Source organism: Halyomorpha halys, unplaced genomic scaffold, assembly GCF_000696795.3.
Source record: "Halyomorpha halys isolate HHAL.00 unplaced genomic scaffold, Hhal_1.1 Scaffold95.1, whole genome shotgun sequence".
NCBI lineage: Eukaryota > Metazoa > Arthropoda > Insecta > Hemiptera > Pentatomidae > Halyomorpha > Halyomorpha halys.
In genome coordinates, this window is record NW_027108063.1 from 67,359 (window position 1) to 92,581 (window position 25,223).

At 29.0% G+C, this 25,223-nt stretch overlaps 2 protein-coding genes and 1 long non-coding RNA gene across 4 annotated transcripts in view; 2 read left to right on the top strand and 1 right to left on the bottom strand.

Moving 5' to 3' along the window:
- Nucleotides 1-5,677, top strand: part of LOC106677368 (uncharacterized) — a 6,748-nt gene extending 1,071 nt beyond the window's left edge. The window contains exons 1-3 of one of the 2 annotated variants that reach the window (XR_001342584.3): nucleotides 3,691-3,952; nucleotides 4,098-4,216; nucleotides 5,526-5,677. This is a non-coding gene — a long non-coding RNA (uncharacterized lncRNA). Of the gene's footprint in view, nucleotides 1-3,690; nucleotides 3,953-4,097; nucleotides 4,217-5,525 lie in introns of those variants that run through there. The other variant, XR_001342585.2, reaches the window with a different exon arrangement.
- A 1,715-nt stretch (nucleotides 5,678-7,392) lies between these two features.
- Nucleotides 7,393-20,105, top strand: mRpL37 (mitochondrial ribosomal protein L37). The gene is made up of 7 exons (XM_014415253.2): nucleotides 7,393-7,658; nucleotides 9,515-9,742; nucleotides 11,008-11,127; nucleotides 13,188-13,330; nucleotides 13,453-13,596; nucleotides 18,369-18,529; nucleotides 19,822-20,105. Exons 1-7 carry the CDS (start codon nucleotides 7,483-7,485, stop codon nucleotides 20,071-20,073), a joined length of 1,224 nt encoding a protein of 407 aa, XP_014270739.1. The 5' UTR covers nucleotides 7,393-7,482; the 3' UTR covers nucleotides 20,074-20,105.
- Nucleotides 20,106-21,665: 1,560 nt separating this feature from the next.
- LOC106677375 (uncharacterized) overlaps nucleotides 21,666-25,223 on the bottom strand; it is a 206,629-nt gene continuing 203,071 nt past the window's right edge. Inside the window, exons 5-8 of the mRNA XM_067046429.1 lie at nucleotides 24,421-24,721; nucleotides 23,436-23,542; nucleotides 23,258-23,365; nucleotides 21,666-22,291 (exon numbers count right to left, since the gene is read on the bottom strand). Of these exons, the coding sequence (XP_066902530.1) occupies nucleotides 22,137-22,291; nucleotides 23,258-23,365; nucleotides 23,436-23,542; nucleotides 24,421-24,721 (671 nt within the window). The 3' untranslated portion in view covers nucleotides 21,666-22,136. The remainder of the gene's footprint in view (nucleotides 22,292-23,257; nucleotides 23,366-23,435; nucleotides 23,543-24,420; nucleotides 24,722-25,223) is intronic.

The following is a 25,223-nucleotide window of genomic DNA, read 5'->3' on the forward strand; positions in this document are numbered from 1 at the left end:
TAACAGAGGTGAAATGGGTAAAGGAAGGGGTCTTTGCAATTGCAGGATAATAAAATCCTTGTAACATTTATAATTCGTGAGAGTAAAATAATTAGGCACAAGAATAAAAACGATGATTAAAAAACAAAACTTTCACCATTATTCTTGTGATTATGGTTGGCATTTTAAAAATTACAATAACTCAATCAAGGAAATGACGGTGGGGAATTATTCAAGTATTATATAAAACATATTTTAATATACATCTGAATTATTTACTTTCTTGTTTCTCAGAGTTTCGTCAACACCTAAGAGTAATAACTTTAATATAATATTCTAAGACAATGTTATTTTGTTTTGTTTTTATAAGTAAAAGATTCATTAAGGTTTGAAGTTGGCCTCTTGATGTTATAAACATTAAATAAAAAAATAAATTAATTTTCTGCACGGACGTCGGTATGTATTTTTTGCAGATGTACTAGACACTATACCTTTAAATTTATTCTGTAGTTTAAACGCAATTGTTATTAAAAAATAATTAGAATTTTTTTTTAAACTAACTTTTAGTTATTCCCCACAAAATTAGCTAGAAGTGAAGAGTTTGTCAGCCATTTAAATTGTTGAAAATTATTTTTAGACTGAATGAAAAAAAAAATTGAAGTCAACAAAAGAAAACGGTTTTAAACCAGTCAATAAAGGTTTGTTGGAAGTCTAGAATTTTTTTTCTGAACAATCGTATGGGTTTTTCAGAGTGCTGAATTCCAATTTCATGTTAGCCACCTCACCAATCGGTGTGGATTTATTTGTATCAGGCCACACAAATAAAGGAGATAACGTGAAATATTTTTTTTCAGATTTACGCTTGTAATACGAAAACAAAACATTTTGTGGAAATAACCATTCTACATAAAATTAAAGGAGACTAAATTTCCAACAAAATACATACATTAGCTATAATTTTCGGCCAAATTTCGCAACTGTCAGAACTCGCTAAAAATGATCAAGTCATTAAAGATTCAAAAAGAGTGTTCTCAGAGCTTTTTTCTCATCGATTCTATACGTTTTAGATGTAATCCAAATTTAAGGTTTGCCACATTGAAAACAGCCACCATCTCAACAACAATAGAGAAAAAAAAATTAAAACGTTGGAATTATATTATATGTTCCCTTCCAACTATCGTAGAAAACTGAGCATAATCATTCTATACAAAATTTAAGAATGCAAAATTTCTTACATTTCATTTTTGGCCAATCACCGACACCGCTATAAAGTGCAAAATAATGACAAGTTTTCGATTCTCTGTGAAAACCTCCCGTCAAACTGTCCTTTTGTGTTTTACTGCATCGTTCACATATATCACGTATATCCTATACATAAATCATTATATGTAATACATATAAATTATGATATTTATAAGTTTTAATAATTATATAAATGAATAATTTAACATTTTATAGTTTTTGACGTTTTTTACGGATACCCTAAATTGACTTATTTTTGTAGCTTAATGCTAGTAGTAGAGGGAAAATGAAATGTAACCATTTTACAGAAAACTTTTAGTCAATTGGATAAAGAATATTCATCTTCAAAAAAGTGAAAAACTTAAAAATTATAAGAGAAAAACTAAAAAGGGCCAATAATTTGGTTTTATTATCTATTTCATTGTGGAGTGGCTGATGTTAATGCAGCCAATCTGAAACGGATTCAGCATTTCAAAAAACTTTTAAAAATTTAAAGAAAAAGGTTATATACTTATATTCCTAAAAGATCAATTTTTAACCTATGATGAAGTAACTATTTGGAGGTATTTTGAAAATAATAAAAGAAATTAGATCGAAAGTTCCTAGTTCAAAGTTCAGTAGCACGAATTTTCAAAATTAAGTAGTTTAATTAATGTATTAAGTGAAAACTACAAGTGAATGTGCATTTTAGTTAAAATGATGTGAAGGAACCGCTGGTAGTTCTTGTTAGTTGGTAGTTCCTCTTTAAAGACAGTCCTATGTTCGAACGTAACTACACAATCTACCACTTACTGGTACTTTTCAGATGTTTCAGAAAATCTATGGAAGCAATAATAAAAAGCGATGGGTTTGTGTGGATATGGAGTTTATAATTAAAAGAAACTAACGTAATTCGGGTCAAATCTTGAACCTTTGTGAAATTCAGGTTTTTATAGATAATATTATTTCTGAATATAATAAGGAGCATTTTGCATTTTATTTATCGTTTGGACTGTTAAAGCTGTATATATGGATAATATTCAACGATTTACTAGATTCTCAAAGCTAAACTGTGTTAGTCATTTATATGACTTTAGGCCTTTACTTTAATTTAATGGATTTACTCATAGTACAAGAGCCGGGAAGAAAAAAAGGCAGTTATCTCACCCCAATTTTTGATTACTTTGATGAAAACTATGTATAAGTACTAGTCAAAATTGATGAGCCTGCCAAGTATAGGTAGGGGGAATTAAAACTGGCGGCTATTTCAAAACCTTAAAAAAACATTAATTTTTAATTCGGAGCTCTATATCATAAAAAATAGGAACAACACTAGAAAATCTAAGAGAACGTTATTTAAATAAGAGTAAATTTACTGAAATATTGGCCCTAAAAGAGCTATTTACGTCAAACAGTTCTCGAGATATAGCCTTTTAAAAAGCAAAATTTCTTAAAAATCTACTGAAAGATTAGTAGTTAGTTAATTTATTTTGAGAAATCTATATCTCAGGAACTATGTGACGTACAGATGTCTGTTACCACTCAAATTAAAGCTAGATTAATGGACTATAGGGAAGTTTCTGACCTTTACCTTCGTAGGAATAGTAGTTTTCATGATATTTACTAAAATAAATTGATTTATAGTTATATATATATATCGAGAACTATTGGACGTAAATAGCTCTTTTAGGGGTCATATTTTAGCAAATTTACTCTTCTTTAAATGACGTCCTCTTAGGTTTTCTTGTGTTGTTCCTATTTTTTATGATATAGAGCTACGAATGAAAAATTAGTTTTTTTTATCGCTTTGAAACAGCCGCCATTTTTTATTCCCCCTACCTATACTTGGCAGACTCATCAATTTTGACTATTAATTATACATAGTTTTCATTAAACTAATCAAAAATTGGGGTGAGATAACTGCCTTTTTTCTCCTCTTGGGCTCTTGTACTATCACTTTAGTGGGTACATTTAGTACGTATTAAAGTAGTCTGAAACGAAGAGAAATTTCTAGTCCAAGGAGTCCTTCCTAACTAGGATAAATAGGATATACTTAAAAGATAAAAACAATATCGATAAAATATAATATGAAGAACGATTGTCAAAGGATTGTAAAGGCGATTTGACGAGGTGTATTGAGACTAGTTTTTCTCCAGTTTCTCAACGCAAAATTATGTGTAACTTTATTATTAAATGACGTTTGGCGGCCTTAGCAGCGAAGAACGGAGTAGAACATTCCTATGCAGTAGTGATGCTGATAGATCAGGAGCATTTTTCGAAATTCGAAGTTTTCTTTTGGCTAATTACAAATATTTAATGAAAATTGCCTGTTACAGTTTCCATTTAACGTTTTCCTCAAGGGTAAAAAAATAGCTATCCCTATCAGTACGAAATAGAAGGGGAGGGATGGATTATCTATGTTTGATGGCTATGGGAGAGCCTTGAGTGTTGTGTCAACATGGCGAAGGACCCAATGATATTGCCATCTGTCCCAGGTGATATGGTGACACCTGTCCTATACTACCCGCCGGATTTACTCATCATATTTAACAGATAAACCTTTTATTTGGATTTCCAGAGACATTACACTCTGCTTATCTCAACCGAACAGATAAGGGGATATGACTGTTCACTTAGATTATTGATCATTTCCAACATAAATTCAAAGAAGATTAGGAATACTGATTTCAAAATTACTGTAAATTATGACATAACGTCTAGATATAAGGAAACACATGTTATGTTTTACATGGTACATTAATTATTTATTACTTTAAATAATGATCATTCTTTTGAATTTATTTTTTATGTTATATTATAATTACTTTGGTGATAGGAATAAATAAAACATAAGTGCACGAAAAGTAGCTAAAATATGACCGTATGCTATTTTTCAGGCCATAAATGTTTTCGAATACTGCATAGCACAATGCCTAGACAATTTTACTCCAGGAACGTACTCTGGAAGATCATTTCGGAAATACAGTTTATCTTCGATGAATTCGAGGTGAAGAAGGTTAGAGTACCATCAGAAATAAAAAGTTTGGTTAATAATTATATAATGCTTATGTTTCAGCCTACTTCATAGGCCTTCTTACAGGGATAAGAAAACAAGATTTCGAAATAATATATGATATGGGAAGCATAAATACATCGGAATTATATTATCGCATGTAATAAAATTTAAAAAAATAATAACATCATAAAGAAAGAAAAACACTTTATTAACAAAAAAAAAATGTCCTGCCCAACTTCTATTTTGGGTTGTACAGTTTATAGTTTTTTTTTATTCAACTTGGGCCCAGTACCTGTCAAGGAAGTATGGTTTCTCCACTAACAGTTATACAGAATATAGAGGCAGGATGTGTCACAGGAGTGTTTCCAAACCAATAAAGAATTATCTGCCAGGATTTTGTACTGAAGACATCTTTTTCTTTTATACTCTTTCTGATGGTACAAAATGTTTTTAATCTTGCGACAAATGAGCAAAAAATGTATTATTTTTCTTCAACATAAAAATTGTTTTTATAAAATACTATCCTAAAATAATTAAAATTTTTTGTTGTTTTCACAAACTTTTAAAATTTCCATTTTATATAAATGAATCATAAATTGTTATTCTTGTGAAGTTCAAAAATTGTGTAAAATCAATCAATACATATTCAAGATTGTCTTGAATTGTAATAATTGTATTGCAAATAAATATCAAATAAAAAAACTCAGATATTACAAAAATGTAAAGGTATTTCATATTGATTTGAAGATCTTTTCTATGCTAAATCAGAAATTTATAAATTATTTAATGTGAGTTACAGGAAAAAAGAATGACACAACTATGGAAAAACAAATACAAATTTATGCAAAAAACCAACTACAAAGTAATTCAAATAACATAGTGAAAGAAACTAAATTGCTAAAGTCGCTTGATGATATTTACAAATTCATTGTTAATGACCTAACTAGCTAAGTAGCTTATTTAGGTGTTACAGACCGTTTTTTTTTTATATATCTGTTGCTAAAATTATAAGCCCTTTTATATCTTGAGTTATGTCAATACTATATTGACAGGAATTTTTTTCAATTTCATTATTATCTTTCTGAATCCAAAAAGTGATGTTTTTTTTGGTTCTGGAAAAAACAATCGAATAATATATGTTTTGTCATTAAATGAAATTTGAAAATTATTAAAACTGATCGAACGAACTGAACTGAATATTTTTCCAATAAAACTCTCTACTCAGTGTTTCTAACATGTGAAAAGATAGATATGTTAATATAAATATGAGTATAATCTTCTTCTTTATTGGTGCACAACCTATTTCTAGGCAACTACCTCCTGCATCAGCCTTCAACAATGGTCCCAATCCTGAGCAGGGATCAACCAGTTCCTAATGGCAAGCAGAGTTCTAGAATCATATTCTACCACATCTTCTGGTTACGTGTGGTACCTCTTCCATGATCTTCTGTGGTATATCAGCATGAGTCATGTAAGTTATATGATCTGCCCATCTTAGTCTTTTCATATGGATAAAATGGGCAACATTCGGCCCCTTGTACACCTCATACAACTCCAGTATGGTTCTTCACCTCCAGATTTGGCCAATGCTGACCCTCCCCCAAAATGAACCATATTATCTTTCTCTCGTGAATTAAGGAGCAGATGTTAATTAAATTTTGAAACGGCCCACATTTCAGGTCTATATGTCAGCACTGGTTGTATGAGGGTTTGTGAAGTAGTTTGTAATAAACCCCTTAATACACCTTGGATGTCATTATCCTAGTTTCGATCCTCAACTGCTAAATATTTTATAAATAAATATTGCTTATGTTCATGCAAAGCCAAAATATCTCACACAAAAGTATATGAATCAACTGCGATTGAGTTCCTCGGTTATAATTTTGGCCTCATTACCACACATTTTGTCTGCAAAGTAATTTCAGCCCCATTACCGCACATTTTTTCTGCGAAATATTAATTTCCAGGCCCAACCATCTTGCAGTCAATGCCAATGGTTAGAAAGCTGCTTGCTTGGCTGAAAGCTTTCTCCCTACTGTGTTCAAATCATCTGTATTGTATATTTTTTAAAATAAAAAAAATATCAACACAGTATTAATAATATAAGAAAAGATAGATATATGAATAAATAGAAAATATACTCGAAATATTCATCATAATAATCCAGAGAAGTAAAAATATTTTTTTCCAAAAAAATAACATTAGTTATATCTAACTAAATTAGTAGAGTCCTAACAAAATATCGTGAATGAAAAAATGTGTTGAATAAATATGAAAAATGGAATAATTCAGTGTATTAAAATTTTTTCCTGGGCTGAGAAAAGGTGGCCTTGCCAGGAATAAACCTGGGTTACACTGGCCAGGATTATCAATATGGTGTTAGGAACGCATATCTTCCATAATACAACACAATCAAGAATAGGGCATTTCTACACTGGCACTTGCCTTCTAGGCCTCCCATAGGCTCTAGCAAGAATTATCAATTTTTATTCGAAGTCCAATATTCTATTTCTTAACTCTTAATTCACTAAAAAGCAAATAAACATTAACTCGACAGCACCAAAAATTAAAAGAAAACGTAACTATACTTTTGATAATATAAGATTTCCTTCTATTTTCACAAATTACTAAGAAAGACCATTAAAATAAATTAACTATCAAAATATCAGGAGCGTTTTCAATAAAAAATGTTTCTTTTTAGATATCAGACGTATTCCATATAAATATCTAATATAATTTCCATAGAAATATGTTAAAATAATTGAAAGAAGTAATATAATATATTAAATTTAAAACAATACATCACTTACAGTTTGGACATCAGACAAAGTTGCAGGAACCGATGAATCCACATTGCTCACTGAAAGTGAAACTATGTGAAACTATTGCATATTTAAATTGACAAAAGGTTGCATATCAACAATTGTAATTAATTTAACAATTTAATTTTAAGTGAAATAATCTTACCTTCATTGTTCTTTTCTGATTCTTCCTCTTCCACCAAAACACCTTTAGCCAAATTCGAAAGCTGTCCTCTCAGAGATGACAGACCTTCGCCAAACCATGCCATTGTATATACAAATTAAAATACGCGGAAATATTAACTACATCAGAACTTCCAGCGAGCAGGTTAGGCCAGTGGTAACCTTACTTTGACAAGTAAACAACAGCTGATAGGTAGCAACCTACCACTAAAGCTTTTGATTAGATTTGAAGGAGGTTACACAACTGTTTGGTTGAGGGTTGTGGGTTATTTAGATCTTAAAATGAAGTTGTCTTCTGTCCGGCTTCAGCAACATGTTGGTAATATGTTTCGCGAACATTGGAAAGTACAAGGCAAAAAGAGAGTATTGGACCATGGTTCCTTAAAAGAACTCCAAAAGAGAGGAATGGAATTTGAAGATGCTTTGGATGTTATTAAAAAGAATAATAAAAAGGAGTTGTAAGTAATTTAAATATAAGTTATCATTTAAAAATTCTATATTACATGTTACTGTTGCATAGATTTGCATTTTTTCTCAATTTCATTTTGGAAACTATGTTATGGTTATTTTTATGGTGGGGAAGTTTTATAAACATATGACCAATCTTTCTCTGTAACAATATCATTAAATTTAAATGAAAAAGCAAGCAGATCCTTATCGATGTGTTATTCCTTCGAAAATTGACAGAAATGATCTATCTAATTTCGAAGATTTATAATGGTATCAGTATTATATATTTGTTTATTGATGTCAATAAATAAATTTTACCTACAGAAGTAAAAAACATGCTTACTTCCTAAAATCAGAATCCAAACAAGTATCTAATTTTAGGCATATTTATGGTTTCATGATTACAGATCAATTTATATGACATATCCCAAAATATTTTTATTTCAACTTTATACATCATAAACTTCGGTTTTTTTTAATTAGGGAGCTAAAACGTAAAGAAAAAACATTTAAAAAGTAACTGATAAATGGTAAAGTTTATATCTAATTATTATTATAGTAAGTGAATTTGTTAGGGAATATCAATAATTAGAACAACTATTAGAATTAGAAGAGAATTAACCCCCCAGGTGATTACTCCAAAGTCCCAGGTAATTACCCATGGGATCAATTCTCTTCAAGCCCAACAATATGTCACTAGAATTAAATTTCCCTAAATTCCTTAAGTGAAAAATTTAAAGGGAAGTACCAACCAACTCTCATGAGACTACTGCTGGTTCAATCTTTTTGAAATCAAAATTACTAAATAGTTTTAGCTTTGTATTTTTACAATTTCAGTCGAAAACAATAACTCAGTTCCTTTTGGAGGAGTTTAAATTCAATGCTGATTGAATATTAATCAATGATACTATTCTAGAGTCAGACCAATTTTCATAATTTTTTTTTTAGGGTTTACACTTTTTATAGAATCATTTTACCTGAGTGATGTACCTTGTGCTGGCTATTATATATAAGTGTTGTATTTTATAATATCTATATAAGTATACAGAGTGAATTAGAAAAAATATTGTGATATATATATAATAATTTCTGGGAAATTAAACTACCCTTAAATACACAACCATGCTTTAATTATTATTTCCATTTTCAAATCAATATCTTGTGTTAGTACACTCGTTCATTTGTTTATTATTTGAAATATATATTCGTGTCATCATGTTTAAAGTTGTACATTCGACTGTGTACTGTGCCTATATCTAGTTTTATTTTAGTAATTAATATTATTGTTGCTTTTAGTTCTGAATTAAGTTTTAATTACTAAAATTATTTATTGAGTTTTGAAGTATGATCCCTAGTATAAAATTCTCTATTCATATAGTATAGTGTTCACTGTAATGGTATGATCGTAATGGAATAACCTTATATTTTGAGTTTATTCGTGTTGTATAAAAAAATAAATAAAAGGGTGTAGAAACCCAAAAGTTCGATCCTGATGTCTGATATACCAGATATAGTTGTGAACTTCCAAAGAATTTCTACCAACCATTGCCACATATGCAGCGCTCCCCTATGTGGTAACTTGATCTGTGCAGTGATAAAAAAAATGGATAATGATAATTTTTCAATGTTGTGTTTTTTTGTATAAACTGAATTAACTGACTATATTATTGTCATACATTAGACTAAGCTGTTTTTAAAACTTAGTTAATATAGTATCATGAGGTATAAGCAATTTACGACACTTGTGCTGTAAAACGCTTCAGTTATAAAGGGTAGATTCTTTTGAATTCAATGACTTCTTTGAACAACTATTATAACACCTGTTTTTTGTATTTGACATGTTTTTTTGTTTTGTTTTTTGTAGTATACCTTTGAAATCTTTTAAACCTGTTCCTCTGGTTGCTGATGAAACTCATCCTGATTATCATGAAGAGCCTTGCCTAACATATAAAGATCATAATGTACTTCTAGAGGGATTTACGCAGGCCAAAGTACTGACAAATACTGTTGAAATAAGTTCTGATGTCTTACCATTGCAGCAAGATATATCACTTGAGCAAGAATTGCCTTTACAAGATAAATTAGTTAAGAGGTATGTTTTCCCTTTGGCAAGTTTACTGAAAATTATTTCAATGAATGTGTGATATGACATGATATTTCTGCTAGACTGTTGAAGTTCTCACTAAAGATGTAAGTTTTTATTTGTTGGAATTTTAGATTTTGTGACATTTTTTTAAATTAATATTTTGGGTGAAAAACTGATATTTTCTCTGATTATTCAGAATCAAGAAAGTATCAGTACTCATTTCACTATTTCATTACCCTCTAATATCTGTTATGATTCAATGATGGTATTGCTGTTGATATACAGGATGAGAGATGATGAGAGATACTATTTAAAAGTTTAATAATTAAAAAAAAAAAAGCAAATATCTCTAAGGAAACTAATTTATTTGTTAATAATGAGAGTTTGATGTAAACTAATTTACTAAACATAATATCGTCTCAGTGAGATCAAAAACAGTGATCACTATTTGTACTTAGAATTACTAAGAGACACAAAGACAATGGAAGGTGGGCTGGGTTATGACTTAAACCAATTCATGGAACTTTAGTACCAATGAAACAGGGGTGGATCAAAATAATCAAAAGCGATATATGATTAACATTTGGGGTCTTAAAAAAAAAGAAAAGTTTTAAGAAGACTCGGTCAAATGTATTGATGAATGTACAATGAACGAGAATCCAATTAAGAAATGATTACTATCCCTATTACATTTTAACTGGTATTTAAAACTTTCAATATAGCATTAATGAAAAACTGCATTTAACTGTAAGTATCAGACTTCACTCTATCTATATCAACCTAATTCACTCAATAATGATTCCAGTATTTATATTACTTCAATAATGCTGTCAGTAATATTAACCATTTAAGGACAGCTTTATGTTTTTGAATTTGGATGACTTGATTAAATTGCTTATATATTGATTATTGATGTCATAGAATTATATTTTTTGAATTGTGATAGTGTTACTGATGATGGGGTAATATCTGAAACGTGGGACATCTTGATTATAAATTAAAATTATGGTTAAATTATCTTTCCTATAATTATTAAATTAATATCCCATTCAATTAATAATGTTTAATAAATCATCCAGGATTTTAAAGATCTTATATCTTATCTTAATAGGAAGGAATATATTTGTATTCACTTTTTTTTTGAGCACTTATTTTTTAAATATTTTAATAAAGATGTATTAATTAGAATAATTAGTTCCATACAAATAATTGATGTAGTACTATCTCAAGTAGCAATTTTAATTTTACTAATACAATTTTTTTTTTTTAAGGTGCATAAAATCATCATTATTATATGATAGTATGCAAGAAAAGCTCCCTAAACGCCATGACCCTTCAAGAGAGGCTTGGATATTTCCACGAGAATATGGTATCACAGATAAACGGAGAAAGTAATTTATTTTCTAATAATTTTCTCATATCACTTGTTTTTTTTATTTTTTTGTTTGTTTCACTTACCTGTTTTGAGCTGAGATGGGTAAAAATTTGTTATAAACTAAACTATGACTACATTGTTATGGATACAGTTTTTAGTTAATGATGGTTAATAGAAAACTAAATATTGTATCCATAACAAAGTAGTTATAATTTTATTTATTTATTTATTTAATACCAGATCGGCCTGGGCCCTGGTTCATAATGAAAGCTAATAGTATTAGTTCATAGTACAAGTCTAGAAACTAGTGTGGTAATAATACTAATACTTATTTTTTTCATGAAGAGATGACTATTAGTGATATTACACAAATTAAAAAATATTAAAGTGCAAGTTACTATTGTACAAGTCTCTGTAATTTAATTAAGATAAATCTTCAAGACTAATAGTATTAGTTTGTATTTTATTATGAAACAGGGCCCAGGTGGACCTTGCATGGTTAATGTAAGAGGTACATTTTTTTTTAAACAATTGATTATGGGGGGTATAGCCTCATACCAAATACACTCCTAACTATATAAAAAAAAGAATTGTTATAACATACAACGTTATAAATAAAACAAAAAAATAAGATAAATAAATAGATTAAAATAATAATTCTTAATAAAAGATAAAATAAACGTTAATAACAAGAACAATGACATTTATGGATTTAACAGAATAAATAATTGACTTATAATGGGGGAAAAAATTGAAAGTGAATTTAAGATGAAGAAAAAAAAAGAAATAAAGGTAAAATAAAATTTTAGAGTAACAATATGAGAACTGATAAATATAGAATTTATAACAGGATGTCCTGCAGCAGCCGATGTTGATGTAATAATTCCAGATAAGGCAGCGATCAAGGTGAATTCCTAGGGATCCTACTGTTTCACTGGCAGGATACCATTTTACATTTTCACCTTTGAGGATCACTTCTGTTGAGTATCTGAAAGTAAAATCTTTTGAAGTACATTTTTCAATGTTCAGACTAATTAATCATTTATTGAAGTATTGTTCTAGTTCATTAAGGTGATTTAGCAGAGTATTTCTAGCTATTACTATGTCATCATGTTGAGAGAACACAGCTGTGAATGGGAGTAAGGACTGAACCTTGTGGAGTACCGGCATGGATTTGTCTGAGAGTAGAATTTGTGTCATTTATTCAAACAGAAAATGTTCTGCCGTTGAGTAATGAGCTCAGTTGTTACTTAGGAGTGCCCATCCGCTTTACCTTGTATAGGAGGCCTTGAGGCCAGACCTTATTGAACGCTTGTGGAAGTCCAAGAACGTTACCAGGTTGTGCTTCTTTAATTGAAATCCATTTATTATAAATTCTGATAGGCTTGCCAGTTGGTGAGAAGTGTAATGGCTATACTGAAAACCAAATAGAAAATCGTTAACAATATAAATGGGTAACAAACTGATGGGTCTATAGCTGCTGATTAGTTTAGTATTTTTACCAGGCTTGTAAATTATTATAAGTTCGGCTTTTCTCCGTAGACAACTGTTAAAAATTGATGTTATAAAAACAACAGTTTTCCTGGGTAACATTTTAATTGCTATGACTGGTATCAAATCATGTCCAGGACTTTTCTTTATTTCAATCCTTTCAATCAGTTCTCACAGAAAACATAGTCTAGGTTGAAAACAAATTTCTTGAAATAAGAATATTAATATAGATGTTAGAAAGCTAAAGATTTAAGAAAAATTTATGTTTAACATGTAAACTTGTGTAAGATAATGGATGAGATGGATGGTAAAAAACATATGGTAATTGATTGTGTAAAATATACTACTATTTATTTCTACCTACAGTTGAATTGTTAGTGGAAGAGGTGTGACACACGTTCTGCACCTGATTTTTAAAATTTGTATTATATTTTACTTTTTGATTATTTACTGTATTATTATCATGTGTGTTTTATTAGCTTATAATATGTAAATGAGAAATCTGTATATTTTTGATTAATATGAATACAATTATTTTACTGTTTACTTTCTCCTGTATTGCTTATTATATTATGTTCATTTTAGTTATCTGCTGGTAAATAGGCTCCTTCAGTTGTGCTCATCTTTTAGCCCTCAATTACTTGGTCAACGATCCATAATTAATTCAGCCAAATTTGTGGTTCCTGTGACACTCCCTTCCAAACAGAAGATTCTATTTTCAGTAACAGGTAATATCAAAGGTTTTATTATTTTTATCAGCTTAGCCTCTAAACATTTTGTTTGTAATGCATTCTTAATTACTATTATTTATTAATAAATTGTGCTGTTTACTTATATTAAATCTTTTTAGGTGATGCTGTAGTATTTGCTGATAAACATCCATCCATTGAAGGAAGTCAACAAGAAATTAATTTTGAATTACCTGATATTTCCCCGTTATCACCTGTTGTATCACTTGAAGAATCAAATATATTCAAGTTTGAGCAAAGTTTCCGTAAGTTAACTAGTTTCCATTTTTAGAATGAAATAAATAACTTTGTTATCTATTAATCTGCTGATATTTTAGGGTAAGGAGTAGAGGGTAACTTTTCTGCTTTGGTTGTAAAACTTGTTTTATTTTTCATTAGTCTTTAATTAATTGTACTAACTTGCTGAACCTTACAAAGTGCCAGAATTGCTATCTTTCATCAGGGCTAAAAACAAAAAATCAAGATAACAACCAATAAATAAAAAGTTATTTAGAATGATTAGAAAATAAAAAAATAACAAACATTATGGATACATAAATAGTGTTGACAGACATGAATAGTTTAAGTTTATATATAAGACGATAAAGGCTGTAAGAGAAAAATAATATTAGAACTAAGTCAGAGGAAAGAACAAATAATAAAATACATATGAAAATCTAATTAGTAACTATATGTATAAAATGTAAATTATTAAAAATAAAGTAATGTAAGAATTGTGACATAAAAAGTATATATAGATTATTAAATATGTAAGTAAAATAACAGGATGTAGGAAATAAAAAAAAAGAAAGAAAATATATGTAATTAATGGAATATGTAAGTTAAATAGTGGAATAAACAAACAAGATACAAAGTTTAGTAAGACTAAAGAAGTAATTAGTATCAAGTTGTAAAATAAGTTCAATATAAACCTCAGATTCTTGTAAATATTTTTAATCAATTATGTATGAGCCATTTTGATCTATTACATGTTGCCATCGTTCAGGTAATTTTTTAATTCTGTCCTCTCAGAACTGGTCAGATTTTTGTACAATGAACTCCTCTATGTGCGTTTTGCAGTCCTCGAGCAAATTAAAGTGTTTCCCGTTAAAAGAATTCTGAAGGGCACGAAATAAGTCAAAATCTGTTAGGGCAAGGTATGGTGAATAGGGTGGGTAGGAGATCACATCCCAGCCAAACTCCAATAATTTCTATCGGGTCTGCTAAGATACCTGAGGACGGAGGTTATCATATGGAAAACTATGCCTTTATGATTAGCCAATGCTGGACACTTTTGCTCAACCCTTGCTTTTAATTTTTCCAACTGGGTACAATATACTGCAGAATTAATAGTCTGGTTGGGTGGGAGGAGCTCAAAATAAAGGACACCTTTCCAATCCCACCAAATGCACAGCACAACCTTTTTTGGTTGTAATCCTTTTTGCTCAATATATTAAACAGGACCCACTTTTCATCCCCAGTTATCAACCTTTTTAAAAATAGATCATTAACATTGCGTTTCAGGAGGGAATCACTAATGTATATGCGGTCCAATTAATTATTTTCCGTCAAATTGTGAGGAATCCATATATCACTTCACAAAACCAATTCCCTAGCCCCCAAATGATTTGAGACACTTGCATGAGATATGTTAAGCATTTCTGCGATATCCCATGTGTGGAGTGAGGATTATCTGTGACCAATTCTTGAATTTGGTCACCATCAACAGTTGAAGGATGACCCGAGCGCTTTGCGTCTTCTAAGTCCAAATTTCCGGTTCTGAACTGAGCAAACCACTTATGGACAGTGCTTTCTCCAAAGGCATCATCACCTTACACACTACAAATTTTGTTAACCATCTGTGCAGCGGATTTTCATTTCGGAAACAAAAAATCGTTTAATGACGAAAATGAATTTTTTCTCTTCCATTTTGAGCAAGCAAAATACCATTTAAAGATAAGGAATTGCATAAAAGCACTTAACTAATGCTTTTTTAGAATATGTAAACATTATTTACCAAGTAAACCTGATTTTGTAAACGAAAAAGAAAGGATTAAATTGAAATATTGAAAAACACTCCAAACTTATTTTATAACCTAATAAATATGACGATAGTAATATATAGCGAACACAAAACTAATGACATGGGTAAGGAAAAATAAGAAAAGAGTAGAGAAGGAAAAGGGTGTAAAAAGAAAGATGAGAATAAAATATAAGCAATGAAACTGCTTGAAAGAGTTGTAAAATCCAAGTAAAGTGGCCTGTGCGGTATATTTTTAGTGTAAAAAATACCTTGGAAAAGATGACGAAGCTACCGGAAGATCAAGAATACATTACAAGTTACTTGGAAGGGTAAAAATAAGAAATTTAAAAAAGATTTAAAATAAAAGAAACATATAAAAGGTGATGACAAATTTAAAAAATATACTTTAGAATTTTTGGATGTTATCTGAAAGAGAGGGGAGGGGATATATGGTAGTGACCTGTATTAGTGTATAGACAGGGGTTTTGAAAAACTGAATGAAGTGGTGAGACTATTTTTGTAGATGTTTATAAGTTCATGAATGATATGGAGGGGGGGGAAGTGTGGATTTATTTATTAGTTTAAAGTATTTGTTTAATATGGTGTATGTTAGTTGTTACTTATATTGTCACCGCACGTGCCACTTAGATTTTACATCTCTTCCAAGCAGTTTCTTTGTTTACATTTTATTCTCATTTTTATTTTTACACCGTTCTACTTTTCTTTCTCTATTATTTCCCTATTTTTCCTTATCCATCTTAGTTTTGAACACCATTTATTATTATTGTCATATTTTCTAATTACTTAATTTTGTCTTACTTAACTTAATATTTTGTTTCTTTATTCCAGTATTTTACTTACATATTTCATTAATTACATATATTTTCTTTCTCTTTTTTTCTCATAACTTTAATTTAAATTATTACTATTAAATTAAAATATTCATATTTCTTGGTTTATTTTGCATTATATAACTTGATATTTTTATTTCCTAGATCTTGTTATTTTACTTACATATTTAATTACCTATATATACGTTTTATTTCACAGTTCTTTCATTACTTTTTTTTAAATAATTTTTATTTTGTACATATATTTACTAACTACATTTATATGTGAATTATATTATTTGTTATTTCCTATTGCCTAATTTGATTATTACTCTCCTCACACGGCCTTTATCTTTATCTTTAAAATTTAAACTATTCATGTCTGTCAACATGATTTATGTATCCATAATGTTTGTTATTTTCTAATCATTATGTATATCCTTTTGCATTTATTTATGTCCTTCACTGAATGCACCTCCAACTTTCTTCTCTTCATATAATATTATCCACGGTCAACAATCTATTCATCATTATTAATATTTATGGAATGTTTCGTGAGTATGACATAAATTATCCAAATATGAACCAAACCTCTGTTAACTTGGTGCTGGTTCAATTGTTATGTTTGATAATATATTGATGATATATTTATCATAATATTCTGAGAACACCATCCGCTTTCTGGGATGGAGTATTCTTGATGCCTTTTACAGGTTTATTTTTCTCAAGTAACATTCAAGGTACATTTGTCACATTGTGGCAAGTTGGAGGTTCAGAAATAGCAAGTGGCTGAACAATTTGTTTTAGGGAGGTTAAAGATTGGCATAGAGGTGGAGAATGAGCTGCAATATCTCACCATCAGGAAATATTCTTGAAATTAAAGATTTTGCACTTTAATAATCTTTTATGTTTGGTTCAATATATTTATGTGGCCAGCCAGACTTTCTTCAACATAACCCTGATAAAAAATAAATACAATTCTTTACTCACTGATTCTCACTTTTAACATTTATTAATGTCTTCTGAACTGGAGTTTGAAAATCTAGCTAAACCAAAACGTTTCAGAAATCTCATTAAGGATTGTGCCTAACAGTATTTATTTTAAAGTATTCACTCAGTATATTTGTTTATTAATCTTTGAATAAATACAAATTAGCTGCATTTCAACATAATGGAGAATAAGAAGAAGAGAAAATAGAAGTTATGAGCAATTGAGTACAAAAGTACAGCAATTTTGCCTGAATTATATAAACCACGTAATATATTTACTGAATTCATAAATCTCTTAAATATTTTTACTATCGTGGTTTTGTTTATTGAAACAAATTTGTTTTGTAATTTCAATTTTTCGAAAGGCTGAAATAACTTAGAGTTTATATTCCCTAGATTAGCAAGTATATTGTACATGGTTATTCCTAATGTATATTTTCATTGTATAAGTATAGTTTTCTCCAACTTTTTATCATTATATAGTATGTAAGAAGAAACTAAAAAAGAAAAAGTTTATACTGTATAGAAATATTTATTATCAAAGTGGAATGGTAGAGGAGGGTGGGGATGTAGTTGTGGGACGCTTCATTGTTGGGTTGGGAGCCATTAGTCGTGGCATGTGTTGTAAAAAAAGTTGGACACTTTTTTTTTTATTCTGACAAACGGTTTTTTTTTTTTTTTTTCATCATTTGTCATAACTCTACTGTATAATGTACTTGATTAAGCTTTATATATAGATTAACTAATTAAGTATAGTATTTATTTTTATTTTTATAATCATATTGTATGATTTCCTTTCCCATTCTTAAAACAATATTTACAAACCCACTGAACTACATAATTATTAGTTTTATAATTTACTCATTACTAAACTAACAAATTTTATACATAAATTTAAATGAACAAATATTTACAAATCCATCTAACTGCATAATTATATATAATTTTAATATTTACTAATTATGAAACATACAAATTTCATGTATATTTAAATTTAAGTAATGAAAAAAAGAAATGACAGCATAAACTTTAAATTTTTTAAATAAAAAAAGAACTTTTTCTATTTAGTACCTTTTTAATGCTTATTATACTTAGTATGTAACTGTAATAGAGTGGCAAATGGTCCATTTTTATGTTATGGCCATTTTAATGTTGATTTTCTTTTACATAAAAAGTTATTTGTTTTATTTTTCAGCTCTTACCTCAGATGCAAAATTAAAAAAGATACACACTGCTGTAGTGCATTACAATGAAACACAGGTTGCCAACCTTTTTGAGACCCCAGTCACTTCTGATCAGATCCTAGGCAGGAGTTTAATGCAAGCTTGGATTTTTGCCATGTCTCAGGCATTACAGGTTAACATTTAATTATATCTTCTATGTACGTATATTTATGAACTAACTGAATTTTATATTGGAGGAACATAATCTGGGTGGCGGTCAATAAAAGTTTCAAAATAGTAACAAAAAACTATTTATTGTTAACCAACGTTTCGCCCCACTTAGCAGGGCTGATAAGAATGATGTTCTGATGCCAACTGACAATATAAATAACTGAATTGTATTTTTTATTTGGTGAATACTATGGTTCTGCTATTGGTGCTTTTCTAAAATTGATTTTTATCAAGCTCACAATGTATAATTGAAAACAAAATATCAATTAATACTGATATAAATTGTAATGATTGTTCTTTTGTTTGATCTTGTATTGGATTTTTGTTACTATCTTCATAGAGTCTAATGAAAGGAAGGAGTCAAGAAAAAAGATAACAAAGCCTCTCAACTAAGAAAAAAAAGTAATATCTTATAGTTCTTAAATAAATGATAAAAATAACATTGTTTCTGGTTGAAAAAGAAAATAATAACTCTCAAGGTCTATTAAGTTAAAAATCTAGTTTTAATAAAATCAGGCATGTTGTGTGCAATAGGAACGGTGAAATAGCCCAAAAATGTGTTTTTATATTAACTGTAACTCTAAAATATTAAATGACTTTAATAATACTTGCTTCAAATCTTCTCCTTAAAGTCTTTAAATTTTTTATGTATAGAATCTTTTCCTGATGAGAGGCATGATGATAAATATATTTACTTGCACATATCTCAGAAAGTACACATTTTATGGTAATTACATGTTATGACTTAATGTAAATACATGTTATGACTTGAAAGATAATTAAAATTAAAAGTAAAAAAAGGCTAAATCAGACCAGTTTCAGCAACAATGTTATGCATTAGACCTTCTAACCATGTTTTTATAAAAAAACAATAATATGAGATTTGGAAGTTGGTTTACCAACTTGAGAACTGTATATCGCCTAGATCAATATTGATACTCATTTTAATGATAATTATAGTTAAATTATATACAAAACTAAATTTAAAGTTTTAAAAGAAATCTTAGTCTACGCAATGAAGGACCAATAGGCTTACTTACCAGGAAAAAATAATTTGGTACCTACATCTCACTTAAACCAATAATAGAGATGATACTGCACACACATTTCCTTTTGGACTTCATAGCCAAACTGATACTAAAAGTCATATGAGTGGGCAAACTCTGCATTTTTTCATTAAAATAAAAAAATATTAATCTGTTCTTTCTTTGTTATTCTTAAAGATTTATTATTCATATCTATAATGTTACATAGGGCTCAGGAGGTAAGCTGAAGGAACCAATAACTGTTCAAACTGTACACACTAATGGCCAGTTCTTTCACTTCTCTGTTCTACAGTTAAATTCAACTTCCTGTGCCTCTAATACTGAACCAAAGAATTATTTTTGGTCTTTTCCTGTTATGGACATTGTCAAAAATTGCTCATATGAGAAAGGATTACCTGTTTTTGAAGATTATAATCCCAGGGTATTTAAGACTCTCTTAGCATTCTATAACAATTGTTAGTGCTTGTAAATATATTTTTATAAATAAAGAAATTGTAGTTTTGTTTACAAAATCTCTGTTTGTTTTTTTCTTCCTTGAATGAATTGATTCTATTATATGCTTACACAATACAATATTCATAGATACTTTTATTTTCATCATCCACATAAAAATTTACTTTTAAATATGTAATAAGTCCGATTACGGATTGATAAGTATGCTGTGTGAGATAGCAACCTAATGTATTTAGGCAGCATAGATAAATAAAGTAGTTCTCTCTCTCATTAATATTCACATTCCTAACCTTAATATCCTTAGGATTGTCTATCTTAGTGGTTTTACAACCCTTATATCAGGTGTTAGTGAGAACACGTATATTGAAGTTGTATTTCAGATTTTTTTTTTTTAAATACCAATTTTAAAACTATAATTTATTTAAAAAGTTGTTTAAGACATTGTCATCAATCCTTGGTTGCTTGGGAGTGATGGAAAGAGTTCTAGCATCTCTCTTTCACATTGGATTGTTTGGATCGATGTTTAGGTACAGCTATGGTTGTTCTGGGTTCTGCCGCCTTAAAGAATTTTTACACTCTTTCTAGTTTTATTTATTTTTTTAAGTATATAAATTTATTTACTTATATACTGTTTTATTTTACACACTTCCAATTACACGTTAAAAAGGTTTTTTAAATTTTTTTAATTTAAAAAATATTTTTTTACATTGCTTTGGATTATTTAACATTGTTTAAATTTAAATGGCATGGCATAAATGATGAATGTTTTATTCTGACCTCACCCCCCAACCATCTTCTCCTTATCTGTATTATCCACGGTAAACTATCTTCTCATCATTATAAAAATGTTTTGTTCAAAATTTTCTCCTATTCTAGTCTTAATTTTTTTTTTTTTTAAATAAAAAAAATAGCAATAAATTGAACACGAATCCACTTATCTACTCATAACTTGGAGATGTAAGCAGTGTGGTAAGTAAAAGTTTTGTAATGCAAAACTATCTGCACTGAAGCAGATTTTTTTAAAAATTTAGTGTTATAATCTAAATAATTGATTGTTTGATAAAACCTTACAGCATTATCTAGATTTTTTTTTTAATTCAGGAGCCAATGCCGGTCGGTGGTTATAACTGAAGACCATACTAAGCACTTATACATTCACGCACACATATATATATATATGTGTGTGTGTGTATATAATGTAATGATCTAATATATAAACACATCATTTTAGTGGTATATTGAAGTTTATTGTTGATTTACAAGTTATTTTAACTATGTAAGATAGGTCTCAGTTAATTGTCCTATTGAATAGGTACCTTATCTTGCTGTTTTCATGGTACTTATATTTTTTTGTTATATAAGATTCAGAGATATGCAGATTTTATGTTTCTTGTTAACCTTCTCATTTAGACCAAATTTTCCTGTTTTCAATTAATTGTAGTTTTTTAAACTGTATGAAGAACAATTTTTAGGGCAGGTTGCAGTAACAGCTTTGGACAGAAATAAAAGTAATTTTTTAGAATTTATTTCAAAACATAATATTTAATCAATCATAAAACATTCTAAAACAATAATAACTATTAATATAGAACTAAAATATGTACAAATCTAAATATACAGAAATAAATAATTAATACATTAAAAAAAAAAATAGGAAAAGTTCAGTCAGTCTTTCTACTGTTTGAAATTAAATCCACTTACCATGAAATGCCTTAAGAGAAAAACAACTTAAGTCTAATAACACAATGTCATTACACATATAAATCACAATACATAATATGTTTTATAATAGTATTTAAAGGTATTAATACTCTATCGACTATAATACTTAAACTATACTATTCTAGAGGATTTTGGAATAACACAATAAGCTATTTAAGGTTTGAGTTGTAACATATTAAGAGTAAAGAGTATGTCTATGGCATTATTGTGTTTTCTTTTATGATCAATAAATGCAAGAAATATTGTAATGATCTAACTAATTTTTCTAATCTACTTTCTACTTTCACACCGTGTAGTTATTTGATATTTTTAATATCTTTTTAGTAAAGTAATGAAACAATTATCAAGTTATTCAGAGACCTCTTCAATGGTTGTTCCCTCATGTTTTGGTTTTATGTTAAAGGTTTCTTTTTGTTCTGCTGTAACTGTTTCAGTACTGGATTCTCCTGCTTCTGCATTAGAACTTTCCAAATTGTCATATTCTCTTCTCTCCCCTTCATCAACTGTAAATGTTTAAAAAATGTATTATTTGTATTTTAATTGTATTTTAAAACCTGTGGAGAAGATGGTCAGAGAGGGAGTGTGCGGTCAGCAAATAAACAAAAAATTATTTGTTCTTGTCAACGATTTGACCTGAATTTCAGGTCTTCATTAGGGAGTATAGGCAGAGATTCTGGCTAAGAATATTAAATAATTAGCCAGAATCTTTGCTTATACTCCCTGGTGAAGACCTGAAATTCAGGTCGAAACATCGGCACAAATAAATATTTTTTTTTGTTTATTTGCTGACCTCACTCCCTCCTCCCACTGACCAGGTTCTCTACACATTAATCTATGGTCAACTATCAACATCATTGAACCATAAAACCATTTGAATTAAAACATAACAATTTTAAGTAACTCCACCATTCAAAGCATAGACTGATTTTTGTGGTAAACAAGTACTATTTATAATGAAAATGATCTTTTGTAAAAAATTAAAAATAATTGAATTATTCTCATTTCGTAACTACTTTACTCTCCTTTCAATCAAGTTCCTTCCATAAGAATAAAATTTGGTAAGGACCAGAAGACAGTGTTAGCCATTTCATTATTTTCTTTGTAATGATATCATTATATTTCTTCCTATTTTATTTATCTTAATAATAAAGTGAATAGCTTATAAATATATTCGAGAAATGGATAAAAATAATCTAAAGACTCTTAATACCAACTCCATATATTACTGATATATTACTGGTGTAGGTATTATTATTGGTGGATTGAAACCTATGAAAGCATTAATTTACATGCTATCATCAGATTGTAGCCAAATTGCAAAGGTCTTGATTTAGTTCTAGATTGGAGGTCAACTCATATTTATGCCACAATATAAAAGTTGACCCTCAGCATTTTGTATTTTTTAGCATCATAATTCTTTCTACAATAAAAATATTTGTCAGTGAAGAATAAGTGTCTAAGGAAAATACCTGTTAAGAGTTTTGGTGATAGGTACTTCCACATAAACAATCCCACAGCGACTAAGCCAGCAACTATTCCAATTGTTCCAAAAACTGTTCCCATATCTTTGTTTCCAGCTGTGTAACAGTAATCATGATATAATTTTTGTTAACATAAAAAAAATAATGGCATGTTATTTTGGTATACCTTCTTTTTGTTGATCTTGCATTAATGGTGCTGCATGAACTTCATTTTCAGACATATCGCTAAGACTGGGCTCTACCATTCCATCAGCTGTATGAGGTAAATTTAACCTGTGATATGCGACATATTTTAGGATTGAATTAAAATAATAATCATCATTTTAAATAAATAAAGATATTACTGTGGCAAGTTAAAAAAAAAACAATTTTAATTTATAAAACCAATAACTGTTTCACTCGAATAATAAAATATTTGACTTCTGAAAACTTAGTCAAATAATTAAAAGAAAAATACTAGAGCAAGTAATTTAGACTCCAAAATCAACTTTCTGTAAATAGAAATATTTCCCTTTCAGAGGGGCATACTTTTTCAGTGCATATGAAAAATGTATACTAAAAGAACGTAGATATTGTGGTGATGTATCAAGATTTTTTTTCCGTTGTCAAGCCCTTCGATGACAAAACAAAACAATTTTTTTGAAAAAGAATTTTCCTAACTAAACACTAAAATGTATAGAATACAAATTAAGATTAAGAAATAGAAAAAATTCTTACAATTGTTTTTAAGCTTAATTTTCTATACCATAAACAATAATACACAATAAACAATACAAAACTTGCAACTACCTGCTAGAAATGAACAGTTAGGGTATGGAAGACCAAATAACTCAGACTTACCTTTCTCCATTACACTCGTATTCAGTATTTTTGCAAATCTTGTACAAGCTATTGGTTACTACAGTTATTATTTATATAGAAATCTCTGGGAAAAAAAAAGGTATGAAGAAAAACAAGATAATTGAAAATCTTTTTTAACAAAACTGTTTTTTTTTTTTTTTTTCATTGTAGCGCATGACTATCTAGAACTATAAAATCTCCAATGTTGACACAATGCAGTTGTTTTATCATTGACTGAACCAAAAGATTCTCAAAAATTTATATCAATAACAGTCAAAAAAAAATTATTATATATTAGTAATACTAATTACCCTGCTCGCACCGTCAAAGTTTCTGGCTGGAATGTACATAGTACTAAAAATCTACGTGTGGAATGTGTCAAAATGTGGGAAGACTCCTGAACAAGAACGAAAGTGGATACAGCTGTGTCATTTGATGCGGAACCGCAGTCTGCATGCTGGATTCGTAGAAGGTAAGTATCTTTAGGGCTGTTAGGGTCTCCATCAATGGAACATGGACCAGATTCAACCCCAATTCTGCCTTGGAAGTATGGACCAGTTTCAACTTCCACTTCAGAGACATCAGGTAGGCAGCTCACAGCACGTGCAGAAACTTAAAAGAAAAGTTGATATTTTAGTTTCATTTTAATAAGCTTCAAATTGCTTGTTTTTACAGTCTTGTCTACACACTGGTAAATTTTGTATGAGAAATAATAACGTAATTGGAAAAAAAGAAAAATATAATTAAATTTTTTTTTTAATATTAAAAACATAATGTAATGAGTAAACAAGCAGACAAACAAAAAAATTAATAAATAAACTGGACATCATAAGCAATGTTTTCCTTGCAAGTGAGAAATACCTATGTGGATTATTTTCCTGAAATTATATATAAATATGATTTTTTTTTTTGTTGCTAAAAATACTAACTGCTATGAGGTTATCAACATTAACAGAATACGAAGGCTTATCATTTGCTTTTCCCGTTGTGGTTTATAAAAGGACATTCAATTTGTGATTTTGATAGTTAATTTTTTTTAAATAAGGGCTGTACATTTCATTATTATTTCTCATCTTGATTATCATGTGAGAACTCCTTTCAATTATAAAGCTGA

Excerpts from the sequence above, each read along its gene's own strand:
- mRpL37 (XM_014415253.2), top strand. The coding sequence starts at position 7,483 with ATGAAGTTGTCTTCTGTCCGGCTTCAGCAACATGTTGGTAATATGTTT. Across the intron at positions 7,659-9,514 it reads AAGAATAATAAAAAGGAGTT|TATACCTTTGAAATCTTTTA; the intron begins GTAAGTAATTTA and ends TGTTTTTTGTAG. Across the intron at positions 18,530-19,821 it reads CCATGTCTCAGGCATTACAG|GGCTCAGGAGGTAAGCTGAA; the intron begins GTTAACATTTAA and ends AATGTTACATAG.